This window comes from Bombus vancouverensis, chromosome 13 (assembly GCF_051014615.1).
Source record: "Bombus vancouverensis nearcticus chromosome 13, iyBomVanc1_principal, whole genome shotgun sequence".
Classification (NCBI taxonomy): Eukaryota; Metazoa; Arthropoda; class Insecta; order Hymenoptera; family Apidae; genus Bombus; species Bombus vancouverensis.
The window spans coordinates 8,815,726-8,832,997 of record NC_134923.1 but is presented as its reverse complement, the minus strand read 5'-3'; the positions used below and the strand labels follow the sequence as shown (position 1 = coordinate 8,832,997).

The window sequence follows — 17,272 nt, the reverse complement described above, 5'->3', positions numbered from 1 at the left end:
CAATCGGCACGATACTAACTCACGTGTTCCTATGTGCGAGTAAATCGAAAAATGGGTATTTCCGCGGTATGAAAATTTCGTCGCTGCCAGAGATGTTTTTTTTTTTTTAATCGTTGTTTCTGAAACTGTTAATTAAGATCGTTATTCGAAGCTTCGAAGCTGTGGCCAACAATTTCTGCGACTCGTCGCCACAAATTTGTACCTTTGGATTATTATCCTTGCACATTGACGTGCAAAATTAAAGGATCGCTAAATTTCCCATGAAAAATTGTCGGTTTCTAAACCGTTACAATTTCGTGAAAAAAAGATAACGGCGTATCTTGGATTATTATAGTCTGTCGGTGGCAAACTTTTCATTTAAATTCCAATAAAACGACGACAGAAAATCGTACATCAAGTTGGACGAAGTCGTTCTAAGGGGGTGGCTTCGATTTTCGAACTCACGTTGATGAAGAATATTCTTCAATGTCCGCGGAGACGTTTGGATTTGTACAACTTTCGACAAGTATTTTCACTTTCCGATCGGCTACACGATGTAGAAAAGCGTCTTTGTGAAAAATGTACCCGAGGATCGTTGTATGATTTTCTTTATCACGAAATTGTGACGGTTTAAATAGTGGATAATATTTCCTTGGACATTTAGTGATTTTTTAACTTTGCCACCGTGGATTTACTTATACAGTTTATTTCTTGTTCAATTTTCGCGTTTTTGTTTATTCACTGAAAAATGGTTTGTAATTGATGTAATAATTCAAGGTTTTACGGAGTCAGAACGATTTTACATTTTCGTAATTTTAGAATTCTTTCTCCACCCAGTACCGATTTACATCTGAATGTTTTGCAATCTCGGTGTCTCGTGATTTTAAAATATGAAATTTCATACTAGGAAGATTCATAGCTTGCATATTACCTTAAAGAGTATTCAACGTTGTAGGAAGATGGTGACGCGAAATTTCCATTGCCGGAAGGTTGAACGGCCTGAAAGGACGGAAAACATCTTTGCATATAAATCGATGGTATACATACAAATAAGACGAGATAAATTAGCGTCACCAGCCGTGGATCCTTCAGACGCGCTCTCCGACTTTAATTAATGCAGAAAACGAAAACGTGATCGCGAGATAATACGATATCTTCTCGAGGAATTCCTCTCGCGAGCCCGCCGCGTTGACCTAACCTTTTGATTAGACTGTGAAACAGAGTCGTCTGTTGCGACGAATAAACCGTGTTTTTATACGAAAAGTCGACCGATTACAAAGCAAAACGATATTTTAATTCGACGAGATTTAGATGCAACTCGAACGGACGAACAATATTTTCTGCCGACGATGCAACATTCGACTTTTTACGGGTCTTTGAACAATTTGCAGTCGCAATGAATTTCCTTTTCTTCGAACTTTATCGAAACTTTGCAACAATTTATTTGGATTTTAGAAATATTTTGAAATGCAAGCATATCCTCCGTTTCAATCGTATCATCCGTTTTACATGTTTCTGAAGTATTTACGACAGACGTAAAAATAAATGAAACGAATCTGTTCTACATTTCAGCATTCGAGTGTTATTCTAGGAAACGTTGGTTTAAGTATGGCGTTTTGTATGAAAGAAGACGTTCTTGCGAGGTGAAATTTCATGCATAATACATGGAAATGGTAAGTAGCGTGTGCATCGATATCAATCTAATCGGTTCACTGACTGAACGTTATTCGATGCGTTGCATACCGGGCACGATGCCGCTAGGGAAGACAAATGGTGTCACACGTACATACTTAATTGATACGCGTCGGTCTGCCTATGCTAGTTATCGCCATTCCGTGATTTATTACGGCACCAATAAATCCGAGCATAATGCATGTGACAGTCGGCGGGTTAGTGACCAATTAATCTGGAGTTCCAGAATCATCGTATTCGAAAGTTCAAATGGTTTACTCTAGAATTCTGGAGTTCTGCAGTTTCGTAGCTTTATAATTGTCGAGTTTAATATTTTTCTAGTCTCGGGATTTTTCAATCGCAGAAAATTCTCGGACTTTAGAATGTTCAATTATAAAGCTGTAGAACGCTCGAATTTTAGAGTTTAGACGTTTTAGGGTTCCTAGAGTTCCCGACTTCTGAGATATCGGGACTTGGTTGCTAGAGTTCTCAAAGTCTAGAGCTCTAATATTCCCAAACAACAATGTTTAGAGTTCTGATGTTGCAACATTGAAGAGTTGCAGATTTTTAAACTCTTCGCATTCCAAATTTAGAAGATTTCAATGTTCCAAAGTTCCGGCTCTTTACAGTACAGAACGTTGTTATTCGAGTTCTAAAGTGCTGGATTCTAGAATTCGAGAATGTAGGGCTCGAGAATTTTGAAGCTCGAGTTCTAAAGTTCTGAATTTCTTGATTTGATAGAACTTTCGAGTTCGGGAGATCAGAGCACTCTAGAGTGCCAAAGTGCGAGTTCCCGAGTTCCAAAGTAACTTGTCGAGTTTGACCGTTCAGAGCATTCTATGGTTCTAAAATTCGAGTTCTCGAGTTCCGAATATCATACGTACGTCCGTAAACTTCGAAAATTTTAGAATTCTGTATGAATATCATACAGATAATAATCTACCTCCAGAATTCAAGATTTATGATTCTAAAGTTCCAAAGTCTACCAACACTCGTGTTTTCCAACTTGTCGTACTCTCGATCAATAGAATTTCGAGCACACGATTGTCGAAGAAACCAACGAACGACAAATTGACCGCGACGCGATTAATCACCAAAACTAATTAACATCGGCGCCTCTTCGGTAACAATCAGATCGATAATTCATTAGTGCAAGGTAGAGGAGAAATGGCGAGTGCGTCGCGGTTCTATTATGCTTTTTTCACTTCGTGATATTAATCGTTAGAAACTGGATCAATTAACGGTGCTAATTAACGTTCGCATCTATGCACCTCGCTTTCAAATTCAGATAGAAAACGATATAATACTTGGTTCTTTGTCAGACGAAGAAAATCGCCGAGGACAAAAATATCTCTTGCACAGAGAGAACGATATTTTGATGGAATTGTTCAACGATGAGTGCGAAGAGAATTGATATGATCATACTGGTGGAAAATTTCACTGGAATATTATACCGAATTTGATGATCCTTGCCGGAACGCTTCTCGTGAAATTGCGGCATAAGTTCATCTTATTTCTCTGTAGGTATACAGAAACTTTCACAATGCGAAGTATTTACATAAACGAAAGTGGAATTTAATAATTCTAGAACTCAGAAATTACGTCAGATATCGTACGTACGTCGTACACGTCTCTAAAGGCGTTTCTCAAATCTGTTTCTATTTTCCTTTTTGCCATTATCAGCGATGAAATTGGTTGAATATTCTTCTATATTTCAGCAGAATTGAATTTTCCAATAGAGCTTATCGTCTTTTGGATAATTCTGACGCATATTTTAATGTTAAACGCAATAACAGTAAATCAATTGTATTGTAATATATACACAAAGAAAATGTCTTGTGCGTGTGAAACGAAGATTATTCTAATAACTAATCCGAATAGGTGAATATCAAAAAATAATGCAAGATTATTTTCACGAAACTCAAACGATAAACAGTGTAATACAGAAATAGAAGCTACTTATAGCGCTGAAATAGAACTCAGAAATTGTACGTCTTCGAGTGCGCACGGAATTTCATCCTTGTAGACAGTGGATATACTCTCGAGTGCGTTTGTATGTTGGCTCTAAATCTGGATCTCAAGTTGAGCGGTCGATAAGTGCGCGATGATTCGTCTTAATGCGTTTGATCGCTTGTATCGTAACACGGATAAGTGTTCGCTGAGATACAGGCCTGAAACAGATGCACAGAGTTTAATTTTGGAAACAGGAATAAGAACTGTTAAAACCGCGGGAGAAAGTACATTCGTCCATACTCTTTCTACCGATATCGATCATCTCCTTACTTTTCTTCATGCTGTCGTGTTCTCTCGTTTATTTTCTAACATTAAAAGATATCTTCGACCGGGACAAAATATAAGAAAGATGTTATTGGTGTACACGATCTCTCCCTTCGATCTTAAACATCTTCGAAACGTTACGAATTCTTTTCATAAAATGAGAGCGAGGTCGGAATATTAAAATTGCAGGATCGCAGCAACATCAACGCAAGAATCGCCAAATCTTTATCGAAATTCTGTATCATTCCATAGATTCCAGTTGAATTTCACATACATAAATTAGATTTCACAGACCGAGTTTCAGAAATATTCAGGAAGGACGCGTTTGAATAGATCTCCTTCTTTACATTTGCTCGTCTGTCTTAGTACCAAGTACTTTTCGTCTGCTAAAATAAGATCGAAGCACAAAGCTTGAAGAATCGTGGCGAGGCTTAAATTTCAGCATAATTCACAGCTGCAAATCTTGGCTTAACCGAATCGCATACAGCATCCCGTATAATCCAATAGAACAACGACAGAAACACTCCATAAACCGTGAAGACAACAAGTCCCAGTGGCCGTCATCCGAGATCTGGCTTCAGCAATCGCAAGTGAAACTCGGCGAAGCTCGCTCGGATAAGAAACTGTTAAGGATAAGAAATTCGTTTATTTAGAGAATAGTAGCGCTGCCACTACACAGACCATAGTAAAGAGTAATGTTTATTGCCAAACAGAGAGAGTTACGGAAGTTGGTTGCAACTGAACGCTCGGAGGGATCCTGCCGTTTAGACGGTCTAAATAGCTGGAACAGCTGCACCACTTCCACCGAGTGGCCGTATATCAAGTTCTTAACAATAGGAGGACAGGAATTCTCCCGGTGCCAGGGATGTCGGATAATGGGTTGGCTGGCCGCGAACTTCCACGTGCGCGCTTTTCCAAGGCTGCCATTGGTAACACTGACTGATGGCAATTAGCTCTTTTACTATCGGAATGGGTCTTAATGCTTAGAGGGGCCGTGTGTTAAGTTTGATCAACTTGCTCTTTCTTCTCGTCTTCCTGTCCTTCATCTTGCTATAGGTTCACGTACTGTTTCACAGTGGATCGTGAGGATATATCATATGAAATCTCTGACGAATGTATCACGATGTGTCGTTGCTCCGCGTTCTGAGATTTTGTTAGCACTCTCATGTTCATCGTAGCGGTAAAGTTTGGAAAAAGTTCAAGGATGGACGTCCTGCAAGATTGTAAGTGTGTCTGAATTGTCGATTATCCGTTATACTGATAAGTCTCGATATCCAACGAGATCACCTTTAACAATGTATAGTATAGTAGTTAAGAAAAATATTAGCACAACGTTGTACCTATTAGAACATTTGTATAGTAATTGATCAGGCCCAGTGTTAAGTTTCGTATTTTCTGGTAGTACTTTTATGCGACTATGAAGGTTTGATATCATGAAAATGAAATGTATAGAACCCGATGGAAAAACGCTGTAAGTGGAAAATAAGGGTAACACAAGGCGTCGTGTACGTTTGCGGAGTAAATATCTCGTAGCTTCTATGTAGATTTTCAGATTTGTTTGAAATTCGAACAATATAACCGTGACAGTCGTATCTCATTACAAATCCAATGAAATTTCAAGATGTTTTCTATAACACGTGCAATCTATACGCGAAAATTTTCTATGGTAACTGTTCAAATACATTGCTGAGTCATTGTATATCGACTTAACTGCAGCCTAAGATTTTCACATGGTCAAAGGAATATTATTAAATGAAAAACTTCTCGTCCAATTGCCCGTCCCTTTACGGCGATAGACTTCGCCTGGTAAATGTTTAAACGCGCTTAAGTACACCAAGGCTAACGCCTTTAAGGCTTGACGGTATTATTATTCCCACGGGTATAAGTCAGAACTTTAAACGGTGCTGTATCTATCTGGTTGTCTGTTTAGCAAACCGTTTGGCAAGTGTAAACCCGGCTATCCACGGTTTCCTCTGGAATCAATTTTCCCGTCAGCGTTTTCAGACGTTACAAGCGACCGTTGGAATTTATGCGACGCCATAAAACGCGTGTCCCATAGGGGCCGCTCTTGCGTCAGTATCTGTCGCAATATTCTAGTAACACGACGTTGATGGCGCGGCGTCTCACAGCGCGGTATTCGAACGAGGCTTCGCGACAAAAGTCAAAATTCGCGGGCTACGTTGGCAGACCATGTTCGCAGAACAGATTGGCACGTTCACGGGCCATATTCGCACATTTTCACGTTCCACTGTACGGCATTTGAATGAAGATTCGGGACAAAAGGGCACGTTTGCAAGTTTCCAGGCCACGTTCGCAGTTATACGAGACACATATCGGGACATGCTTCTCATATATGCGGAAGTAGCGTGTGTTCCGCTGCCTCGATATCGAAAAGGATTCTTAAGATATTCCTATATCTATATATGCGGTATATAGAATTATTCATATGTACATTTGTTTATTTATTTATTTATTATTACTTAATATATCGTCGAATTATACATGTATAATTCGTTACGTTGTTTGCACACTTTTGCCTCGTATTAAGTCTATATATTTAAGTCAAGTTAAATCACATGTTTCGCTGAGAATGACACGGGAGTATTTTTATTATTCAAAGTATATAATGGCACAATCTTTTACTACAATTATTATCACGATATTGTTATAGTTATTTTTCTATAATACACGCGTTTAGAGATTTTATTTCCTTTATTAACTTTTATTTAAGTTTAAAATCATAAGAAGCTTAAAATTTCTATTGGGTTGGCAACTAAGCGATTGCGGATTTCGTCAATACCATCTAATGACAAAATCCGCGATCGCCTAGTTGCCAACCCAATAGTTCGTTTAGATTTTGAACGTTATTAACACTTTGACTGCCACGCCGAAGTCACATGTTTCGCTCAGGACGCCACGGGAGTATTTTTATTATTCAAAGCATACAATGGAAAAATAATAATAAATTGATGATCTAAGACGACATTCTTCCCCAATGGACCGTTTATCTTATTGATGGTCACGGGTGACCACCGTGGCGTCTTGCTAACAGTTGATAGCGACGTATTATAACAAGGTTTCGTTTATTTCAACAAACCATTCGCATTCGCTATTTCGTCGTAAGCAGAACGTGCAAAATATATTGTTGAAACGTGTAGAAGATGTTAGTAAACGGTATCTGCTCATTGTATATGAATAGTAAGGTATGTGCACACTTCTAACTTCAATTATATGATTATAAAACAGCATTTACGATTATTTTCTGAGGTGTGTTTATAATAATTTTCGTAGATTACCCCTCAAAGATGTGGATGCAAACACAGTGCACTGTTAGATGCAAGATTTGTTCTCATTTTTTTTTTTATTGATGTTCTAATAAAAATGTTTAATTGTTCAATGGTGCACTTTTTATTTCAAAGTATCTTCTATTTATCGGTTATATTCAAAATGCCCTAACTGTCAATTTTCATACAATTTTTACAATCGTAAGAAGTTCAAGCTCTCGGGTCACTAATGACCACAGTGGCGTCACAGGAAAAACCGTAACTGGTCATATATGACCAACGTGGCAGTCAAAGTGTTAACTACGGTTATCATTGTTATAATTCTCATTATTATTATTATTGTGATTATTATCGTTATCAGTTTAGTATAACCAAAACTGGCTTCAAAATATCGAAATCTCAATTTGAAAATATTGCAGAGGACGTTTAGTGGATCTGATAGAGAAATCTTTTGCCGGGACAGAAGCACCAGGAGTTCTCCCTGTACGCGACAGCCATCCGGAGGGAAACGAAAGAGTTGGATGGAGGGTTTAAAGAAAAACGGCCACGTTTGCAGGTTTTCACGTTCGTGTCGCGTTCACAAGAACGATACGCGACGAGACGGCTTCGTCTTTTTCTTCGAATTCTTTTTTGACAGATTGTTCTGAACCAATAGCGTTCCTCGAAATTGGTTTTCTCAGAGCATAAGTGCAGACCGAAGTACTCGAATCAATAGCATTATTCGTCGCTAAATTGGCAAACTATGTATGTGCTCAGAGCAATGGCTTTTTTATTTTAATTTCGACAATTGATAAAAATATACAAGCGATTTTGACGCTGAAAATTGATATCGATTTATCTTCAAATGGAAACACGATTGTGCGAATAATCATTATATATATGTGGCATAAGTGTTATCAAGATTTCGAGAATTTCAATCTTATCTCTATTTGATGCTGTATCATTTTGTTAACATTTAACCTTCACTTTGGTAGTTACTTATTAATTCATTTAATTTAGTATAATTGCGATAATATGCGTAATTTATCGTATTGTGTTTAAACACGTTACAACACGTCAACTTTACCAACGTTTAAATCTTAACTGTTGTAGTTATTTATCATTCTCGTTGAATTTTAACGTTTTACTAATTACTTTAATTTTTCCAGTATCTTTAATATTTATTTAACCTTAATAATACTGGAATATTTAACGCTTATTTTAATAATAATTCTCAAGAATATTACATGCCGAAGACCATTAACGTTATCATTTTTGCTGGATCACCGGCCGCCTTCCATTATTTGGAGCGACGCGACATTAATCAATCTACCAAGCATCAAGGTCACTAATGACGTAATATCGCCAAAATGTGCCCGATCGAGGATGAACGTTATTTGACATTCGCTGATGTCAACGTCGTCGAAAGACACGCTTTCCTTTGCCAATATTTCGTAAGCACTATCGATGTCCCGTATAATAAAGTTACAGCTTCGAGGTTATCGTTTGTCGTTTGTTATTCGTATCGTTTCTATTAGTTATAATATTTAACGACGCTCTAGCTAATTAATATTTAGTTAGAAAATACAATGTTTTAAATCGCAATGTTCCGCATTACGAATAATCTAATTTCTAATTTTTATTCGAATCTTCGATCGCAGTTGTACCTAGAAAATTCTGTTTTCTTTTCTTCGCAAAAGGATTATTGAAATCCTAGTCGTTATCGTAGCAGGTCGCCTTTTTCAAAGGAAAAGGATTAAAATCGATCGTCGCTTGGAAGAATTACTCAAGTGTCAGCCATAATCACGCAAAACGACTCACTTCTTTTTCGCAAGAAGATTACATTTAAATGCAATTTTTAATCACACAGAATAATTGTTTCTCTGATTTTTTCAAATCCACTTTTCTTCATCTTCCAAAGGAATCGTAGCTCGTATTCACGTAGAATTAGTTCCCTTCTACTCCGACGGAGAAAGAAATAATCACGTAAACTGCATAATTGTTCTTCTCCTCGCTAGAACAAGATTATTCGAATACACTTGTAATAACGCGATAACGAAAACCACCGACCAGACGTTTTATCGTAAGAAGAACTCTATTTCTATGGACATAATGGATCACGTGCAGCCTTATATTGCATGATTCCTCGCATAGTTGGCGCACCAGGTCGTGCAGTTTCCGGCGGAAACACGCGCAATTAGCGCGACCCTCGGCTTTCTCCTCAAATTCGATATTTCATGTCACGATAGTACTTAGACTTGAGTCAGTGCGGGAAAAGAAACATCGGAGAAATGAATCGAGTAAATGCCTCATGGACGTTACACGTGTTCGTTGGAGAAAAGATCGATCGTGACCGTGCTTATGAATACTGAAATTTCCATACGTTCGTGGGCGTTCTCGAGCCGAAGTGCGAATAAGAAAAGAAAATATCGTCTGAATTCTTGGAACGTTTTAGGAAAATTGTCCCTTAGGCTCGAACAATTTGTATAAATAAAGCGATCCACTTGGACTTGGTAAACATGACTGGTCGATGAGAATCAAGCGGTATTTTCTATTCCCCATTATCTTTATGCAACAACTCGTAAAAGTGTTCGCGTATTCGCCATAGATACGTCACGATAGTATTTGAGCAGTGAGAAGTTATTGGGTTGGCAACTAAGCGATTGCGGATTTTGTCGATACCACCTAATGACAAAATCCGCAATCACTTAGTTGCCAACGCGATAGAATCTTTATGTACGATGTGTCGTAGGAAACGTTCGAAATTTCATTAGCACCATAATCGATAGACTGCGAATTTTTATGCAAATTCGTATCTTGGAGGATACAAAAAAGTGGTGTCTCGGTAGAAAATTATTTTACCTAGCTATAGCTAGTTTCACGTGGTAAGTATTATAGGAAACACTGTACTTTGCGTATTTTCGTGCAAAGTTTCTATACACATTTCCTTTATAATATAAATCGTTTACCTAAGTTGCATTTTTATTAATTGCATTTATGAAAATAAATTTATGAATTTGCCTAACTATCCACAGTCTATTTTGCTATTTATATTTTATTACCACATTTTACTATCTGTAGACGTAAAACGAAACGTAGGTGTTGAAGGATTAAATAATAAATTAAACAGCAAACGAAATAGATGTTCTTCTACGCTAAGATCATCGAAGTGTCTAGTTTAGAACGACTCGAACATCTTGCAATTGGTATTCCTTGCGAGTGATCCAGCTTTCTGATCACGGCGTCACCACCCACGAGCACGTCGATTAATTAAACGGTGATATTTCCAGACGGCTGACAAGGCCTTGACGAACATTCTTTTTAATCGAAATTGCGACATGTTTACGCGTAATCCCACGCATGCAACGATACCGCCTTGTTTGTCTCGTTTGTCTGTACGCGTCCACATGAGGCAGGAGGTCAAATTCAAACGTCAAACGTTAAGGTTCGTTTAATCGCGTACAACCGTTTAGTCGAGTGACGAGTAATTTGCTAACTTGTTGCGTGTGGGCGCTGAAATTTAGTCGAGTAGATCGATAAAACGATTTAATCGAGTAGATCCATTTGATTAGGTTTGCCTGGTTGTATAGGGTGCTTCCACCATACTCGCTACTAACCGACTAAACTTGTTACTAAACTCTACTAATTCCGGTTACTTTCTACGTACTAAACTCCAATACCTAACTAAACTTCAATAGTAGTTGCCTTATAATTGTAATTGGCTCGTCACTCGATCGAATCATTGGATGGTGGTTGCGCGTCTGAACAAGATCGCTTAAAGACGATCGATTTAGAAATTTGAAAATTGAATCGAGTTGTTTGTAGCGAAACAGTTTAATCGGATAGTTGCATTTCATGAAACTTTTCTACCTCACCAGGCTTCTTCTTTTACCTTATTATTAATCAAATAAACTCGTAACTAAACTGCGTACTAATTCACTTTCTATGTACTTGAACTGTTTAGTTAGCAACAGCAATTGGCTAGTCGTCGCCCGACTAAATTATTCGACACGTCTGAACGGATCTGCACTGTTGACGTCGATGTTAATTATTATTCCATCGTTAGAAATTATCTCGGTGACGCGGCAGAAGCTTCTGGCAGGCGTGAACGAGGTCAGAAAAGCGACGTCACTTTACGACGTGCTTCGCCTCGCCATAGTGGAAACTTTTTGAATTATGTGTTGCGTGAAATAAACGCTGACAACTCGCAATTAGAATTTTATTTATAGCCGTACGTACGAAGTTGTATGCTGATACGCGGTAATAGAAATTTATTGCTATGGAAAATGTCATGAAGCCCGACGTTTACAAAGGTTAGCGGAGTGAAAATGATAAGATACGCAAGCTGTAGTCATCGCGTTCTTCCCTTACAGCCTTCACCTTCCATATTTCCTATGTAATTTCAATCTCTACGCCATTTATTTTTAACGATCCTCTTTAACGATTTTCTATCTTATCCGCCACACTACTCGATACTTATGTCACCTTCGTTTCGAATACTACGAGCTTGTTAAGATCATGTTGGCCAGATACTCGGAGCCGATCGGATCGTATTTCGCGGTGGATATCGTAAGCACAGGCATCGAAATCACCGTCCAGTTTCCTAAGGGGCTTCGTAAATTATCGTTATATATACAGTACTTACACGGAACCAATTCCCCAAAGGGAATTGCCCTCCACAAGACGTTTGCGTCCTTCGCTTGCAGCATGTTTCACTCGCCTCCTTGACAAACGCTGCAAATGGAAGATGATTTACAGCAGAAACGTTAATCGATTGGATCAATCCATGAACGATGTACAAAGAAACTTGTTAACGCTAATTAGTCGAACTAATGAGTTACTTATCCGAACACGTCCAGTTTATTCGTTGCTTTTTGTGTAAACGGTTTCGTTGCTTTTGTAAAAAACTATGTATCTTCTCGTGAATTTTACATGGACGTGTTTTAGATGTGGCTGTTTTTAAATTGATCTTAAGTAGATGTAGTCGTGGTTACAAATGAAATAAAATGGCTGTATAGTTCTTCCATATCTACGTACGATAAAAATTACAATAAAAGATACGAGCTGAAGGAAGAAACCAACAATTATTAGGTTGGCCGAAAAGTGTCTTTCTTTTACAGACGCGTCTTTTACAACGACGTATTTTTATACAAAACGTGAAACCTAATCTATCGAACGTTGTAATCTTTATCCTGATAGAACGAAATGGATCATACGTAATTCGATAAAACAATATAAAATGGAAAATGTTGTGCGTCCATTATTTCTATAATGAAAATACATTGAAAAATAGCAGAGATCTAATACAATGGAAATACATTGAAAAATTACATGGAGATCTAATACGATGAAAAATTACATGGAGATCTAATACGATGAAAAATTACAAGAAAAATCCGGCAGCGTCACGAAACTTTTCATCGGTACTATACGTCATTGCGAAAAATTTGCCAAGAGAAAGACACGTCGGTTGCAAGAACAAAGGAGCGTAAACGTCTGATCGAGCTTGTACTTACGTACGACGAGCACGTAACGGACACGGAATGTGCATCACGACTTCTTTGCACCTGTCTGATTTATGAATACCATTCGCGTATACGCGGATCTAACGTTTGTCCAACGAAGAAAAAGACTCGTTACAGCAATTAAAAGCGAATGAAAAAAGAAATGTGAAACAGTAAGAAGGAAGATCGTCGTATATTCTCGTGTCGACCGTCGATAATTTGTCGGCAAATTAACGTATCGATTTCTCCCTCGTATTAACCGCGTTTCCTACTTAGGCAACGCGATGATTTTTTGATCGCGACAGTGTATTATTCACCGTAGCAAGCTGTATGTCGCAACTGTGCAAAAACCGTGAAACGACTGGCGCATTCCACGTTACAGCGGAATGCAGTTACGCGAGACATACGTGCGTCGCGTAACCGATCGAATCTTTTTCGTTTCTGATCTCGTTCGCTGTGTTTCAGTTTGGCCGAATAAATCTTTGTAAAAGTAAAGAACGAAATTTTAGTTGTTGATTCAATCTTTCGTTATCGAATTTCAATTTCTCATTCGTTTATTCGTTATCCGATTTCAATTGTTTCGTCGGTTATTCCATTTCAATTTTCAAGTTTGTTCTTGAATCTTCGTAAAAATCATCGCAGGATTTCTTGAGCTTCTCGTGAAATACATATTTCTACCGTATTAAACGTTATTATTATACAGAACAGTGTATTATTTGTATTGTAACATTCAGTATTACATTACAGTGCTATACATTTTACAATGTAGTTCTGTATTGACATGGTCAAATGAGAAGAAAAAGCGCTTTACGTAAGCCGATAACAATGTGTTAACATTATACCGTAATATTATACAGAAGAAAATCAATGTAATATAATAAGCGTCTTTCAAAATCTATTCAACATACAATGCATAAAATTCTACTAAATATTAATCTTCCTAACATCTTCCTTCCGTTCACTTCGTGCATCCATCATCCACGTTTGCACATCAGCAAAATGAATCCGATTTCATGGTATCTACCACGCTACAGAAGCCAAGCTACAGGTCCAAGACCTACAAAACCAAGTCCTGCATTCGAGATTACGTACATTTGGCGAAATCCTGAAATTTGAATTATCCAAATCGTGGAAATACCGATTCTCAAAGTATAGGACGCGTTAGTGGCGATTGAGATGTCAATTGGCTATGGAGAAGTGGCCGTAACTAATTGTCAGCGAGTTCAAAGCTGTTCTAATTCAACTAGATACGCGGCGTGATGAACGAGCAAGCTGATATATAACTGTGCGATCCTCCGCGAATGCAGATCTCGTTGTCAGTCGTATTCATTGGCCTAGTTCGAACCGAACAATTGATTCGCCTTGCGGACGTTATTTCCAAGTCAGATCGAGCTTTTGTACGTGTAGGATGGAAAAAACGGGATTTTTCTGGTTCAACGTCTCTTAAAGCAATCGCTCAACACTTTGCTGTTGAAAATTGAAAGGAAAGCGGTCCGCTCTTTAGTTTCTTAGTGGGAGATAGCTTGATAGGTTGATGTATTCAAAAATGTGCGAAATACTCGTTCGAGCAAGCAATTGTGAAGGAAAAACTATTGTAACGCGAATATCCGAAAATTTCCTGGATGCTGGTAGAATTAAAATGTAAACTTCGGGATGTCAAAAAATTCAAAGTAAATTGAGAAACAGGTGACACAGCTACTGGAGCGTAGCGAGTCTTTGAAGAACTACGTTAATTTGCGTCAGACAAAGGGAATGTCTTTTGCTCTCGAAGCTCGTCGTACGTCGAGCTTCAAACAATTCCGTCGCAAATAGTATAGAGCGTCATTTAAATTTCATATTTTCGTCATTTTAACCGGCACGATCTCAATTGCAAATCGCCGACCCTCTAAGGAACATACGCCGGGGCGACACAAATCTCCTCGTTGCGGATTTAATGAGCTTCACACTCCCCGGAGACTGAAACTTCTTTGGATTGTTAGAGAAACCATACGGTCGTTGGTTTTCGGACATACGGTGCAATTCTATCAGAAACTCGATATTGTGTTGTATTTTCACGGATTTGATAGAAGAGCGTTGCTTTTTTTAGAATTTTGTTTTCTTTCTATGTTCGGTCGCTTGGAAACGCTATGTTGTGAAATGGTTTTCAGAGAAACGCTGTACAGAGAACTTGCGGAACTTTTGCTTCCATATATTCTCTATATACTGGGTGGTTGATAACTGGCGATACAAGCGGAAAGGGGGTGATTCTACGCGAAAAAAGAAGCGGAAAATATAGAATAAAGATTTTGTTTCTTTTTTCTAAATTTTTCCATCGAGACAACGATCTACAGTGAGATCCGTTATAACGTACCGCACGCGTACCGAGCGAAATTTCAAAGTCGATTTTCTCGAAAACAAAGCCTCGAACGAAAAATGTTTATTCTATATTTTCGACTTCTTTTTTCGCGTAGAATCACCCCCTTTCCGCGTGTGCCACCAGTTACCAACCACCCTGTATATCTTTCTATTTGATACAAAGTAATCAAATTTGAAGGTTTTCATCGAGTGATCATTCTTTCACTCGCCTCTTTGTGATTCCTTATAAAATAACTAACTCATTACAAGAAAAGAGAATAGAAAAACTAGAAGAGAAAAAAAATAAGAATGCTACTTATTTGAGTTAGGAAAGCGATTCAGTGATTTTCTAACAGATTAGATAATATAATATATAACACAAATAATATAATGTAGACGATGAACAAAAATCACTGCTATAGTTTCTCGCATCTAAAAATAGTAAAAGAGAAAGGAAAAAGAAAGTGGTCGGTAAAAATTTGCTGCGAGAGCATTTCCATCAGTTCGTCAGTAGGGTGGCGTTGAGAAACGAGGCGAGGCCGGGTTCGAAGCGGCGATTAAATGTCAAACGCAGATCGGATTGTTGTTTCGGTGGACTTTGGAGCGAATGCTCGAAAAAGTTGGCCAGGCTGGTTTTCGAGGAAAATTCAATTCAACCTAGTACCTATCGTTGACAGTCTCGTCACCGGTTCAAAACGCGATCTGCTTCTCTCGATCGTGTAAAACGAGAGATCTCGAACCGATTGAAATCGTCGAACCCACGCCTGTCGTTTATACGTATTTGCCACTGATCGTTCAACGTTATTTGCTCGAATATATACACCTCGATTCATAAGTATTAGAAATATGCACAGGCTCGCGAAAATATTGAAAGAATAGTCGTACACAGTTTTTACGAATATATCATATTGCGTTAGACGAAATATTTTGCAATTTCATTAATACTCCAATGACAGTCATAATCATATTCGTAAGATTTGACACAAATTCGAGTACATAGAAGAAATTGCAAGATATTTGACGGAAGTGTATACGTATTTCGTGTTGTAAGATTATTTAAACGATCAGTTATTCATTATATTAATGAGACTTAGTATTCAATGGGGCCATCTTTAACCGAAAGGTACAAAAGATGTAATTAATTATTTCAACGAATAGAAGGAAACTACCAAAAGAATGGAAAAATGGAACATAATTCGATCCATTGAAATTCATCTCATTCTTCAAAACAATATGTAGTCGCCGACAAAAACGTGCTTCAAAGATGTTTTCGTTTTTCAGGCACAGCGCGATCGACGAAGAATCGCCAAGTTCGATCACCAAGTCGTTGACAGTGGCCACACCGTCTCCAAGGGACGCCTCACTTGACGATCCTCTGGGTACTTCCACAAACATCAAACAAATTTTCCCATTACACTCCAGCGCTTCGACCGACCAATATTCTTCGATTCGAAGATTCGAAACAAAAGCCAATGACCCCATTAGGCTCCAATACCCACAGATAAAACGAGACTCTCAATCTCCAAACATTGTCAAGAAATCCTCTTGTTCCCCAAAACAGACCACTCTACCAACCGATAACTTAGGTCTACAAAAAAAATCGCCACATTTAGACAAATTAAATGACCTGGACAGACAACTATCAGAAGGATTCGCAGATTTGGAAAGCAAAGTGACCATCAAGTTACCTTCGGAAGAAGCCACATTGAGGTCTATAGATCGCGAAGATTCCTTCAAAGTTCCATCAAGCCCCGAAGATATTTCTGATCAAGAAATCGTTGAGGTTAGAAAGGACAGTGCTCTGTTCCTGGAGGAACCTGAAGGTCTGCCCACTCTTCGAGAGATCCTTAGGTCTAGGAGTCCAAAGATCGTCAGACCTAGAAGGGAGAGTAGCGGATACGGAAGTAATTTGGGAACTTTTGACGAGGATAGAAGAAACTCGTCGTCCGCGGATGTTTTGCAAGATTTGTCGTCGTTTTTAAAAGAGAGACGAAGATCTTCTACCGGTCCTAAACGGTTGAACTCGAGGGTGATTTTGGGCAGAGCCGAGGAGAGTTTGGCTAAAGACGGTGAAGTTGGAAGGATGCCTACGACCGAAGTTCACAGGAAGCTATCTGGGGCTGGACTCGAGATGCCAAATATTGAGGAGGTTAGGGAAGTTCTTAGGGATGAGGTCCCTTCCAGACAGGAGAGCTTGGATAATCTTTGTAGTCTTGTGAAGAGGGTTAGCTCGGGTAAGTTGCG

At 38.5% G+C, this 17,272-nt stretch overlaps 1 protein-coding gene across 6 annotated transcripts in view; it reads left to right on the top strand.

Annotated features, from left to right (window-relative positions):
* Window positions 1–17,272, top strand: part of LOC117161108 (uncharacterized) — a 101,123-nt gene that overhangs the window by 56,890 nt on the left and 26,961 nt on the right. For 4 of the 6 annotated variants that reach the window (XR_013059926.1, XM_076623887.1, XM_033342373.2 and 1 more), the window contains one exon: window positions 16,310–17,262. Coding sequence is in view for 5 of the 6 variants with exons in the window: in XM_076623887.1 (XP_076480002.1) it covers window positions 16,310–17,262 (953 nt within the window). In the remaining variant the exon portion in view is untranslated. Of the gene's footprint in view, window positions 1–879; window positions 1,017–1,551; window positions 1,653–16,309; window positions 17,263–17,272 lie in introns of those variants that run through there. The other 2 variants (XM_076623888.1, XM_076623889.1) reach the window with 2 other exon arrangements.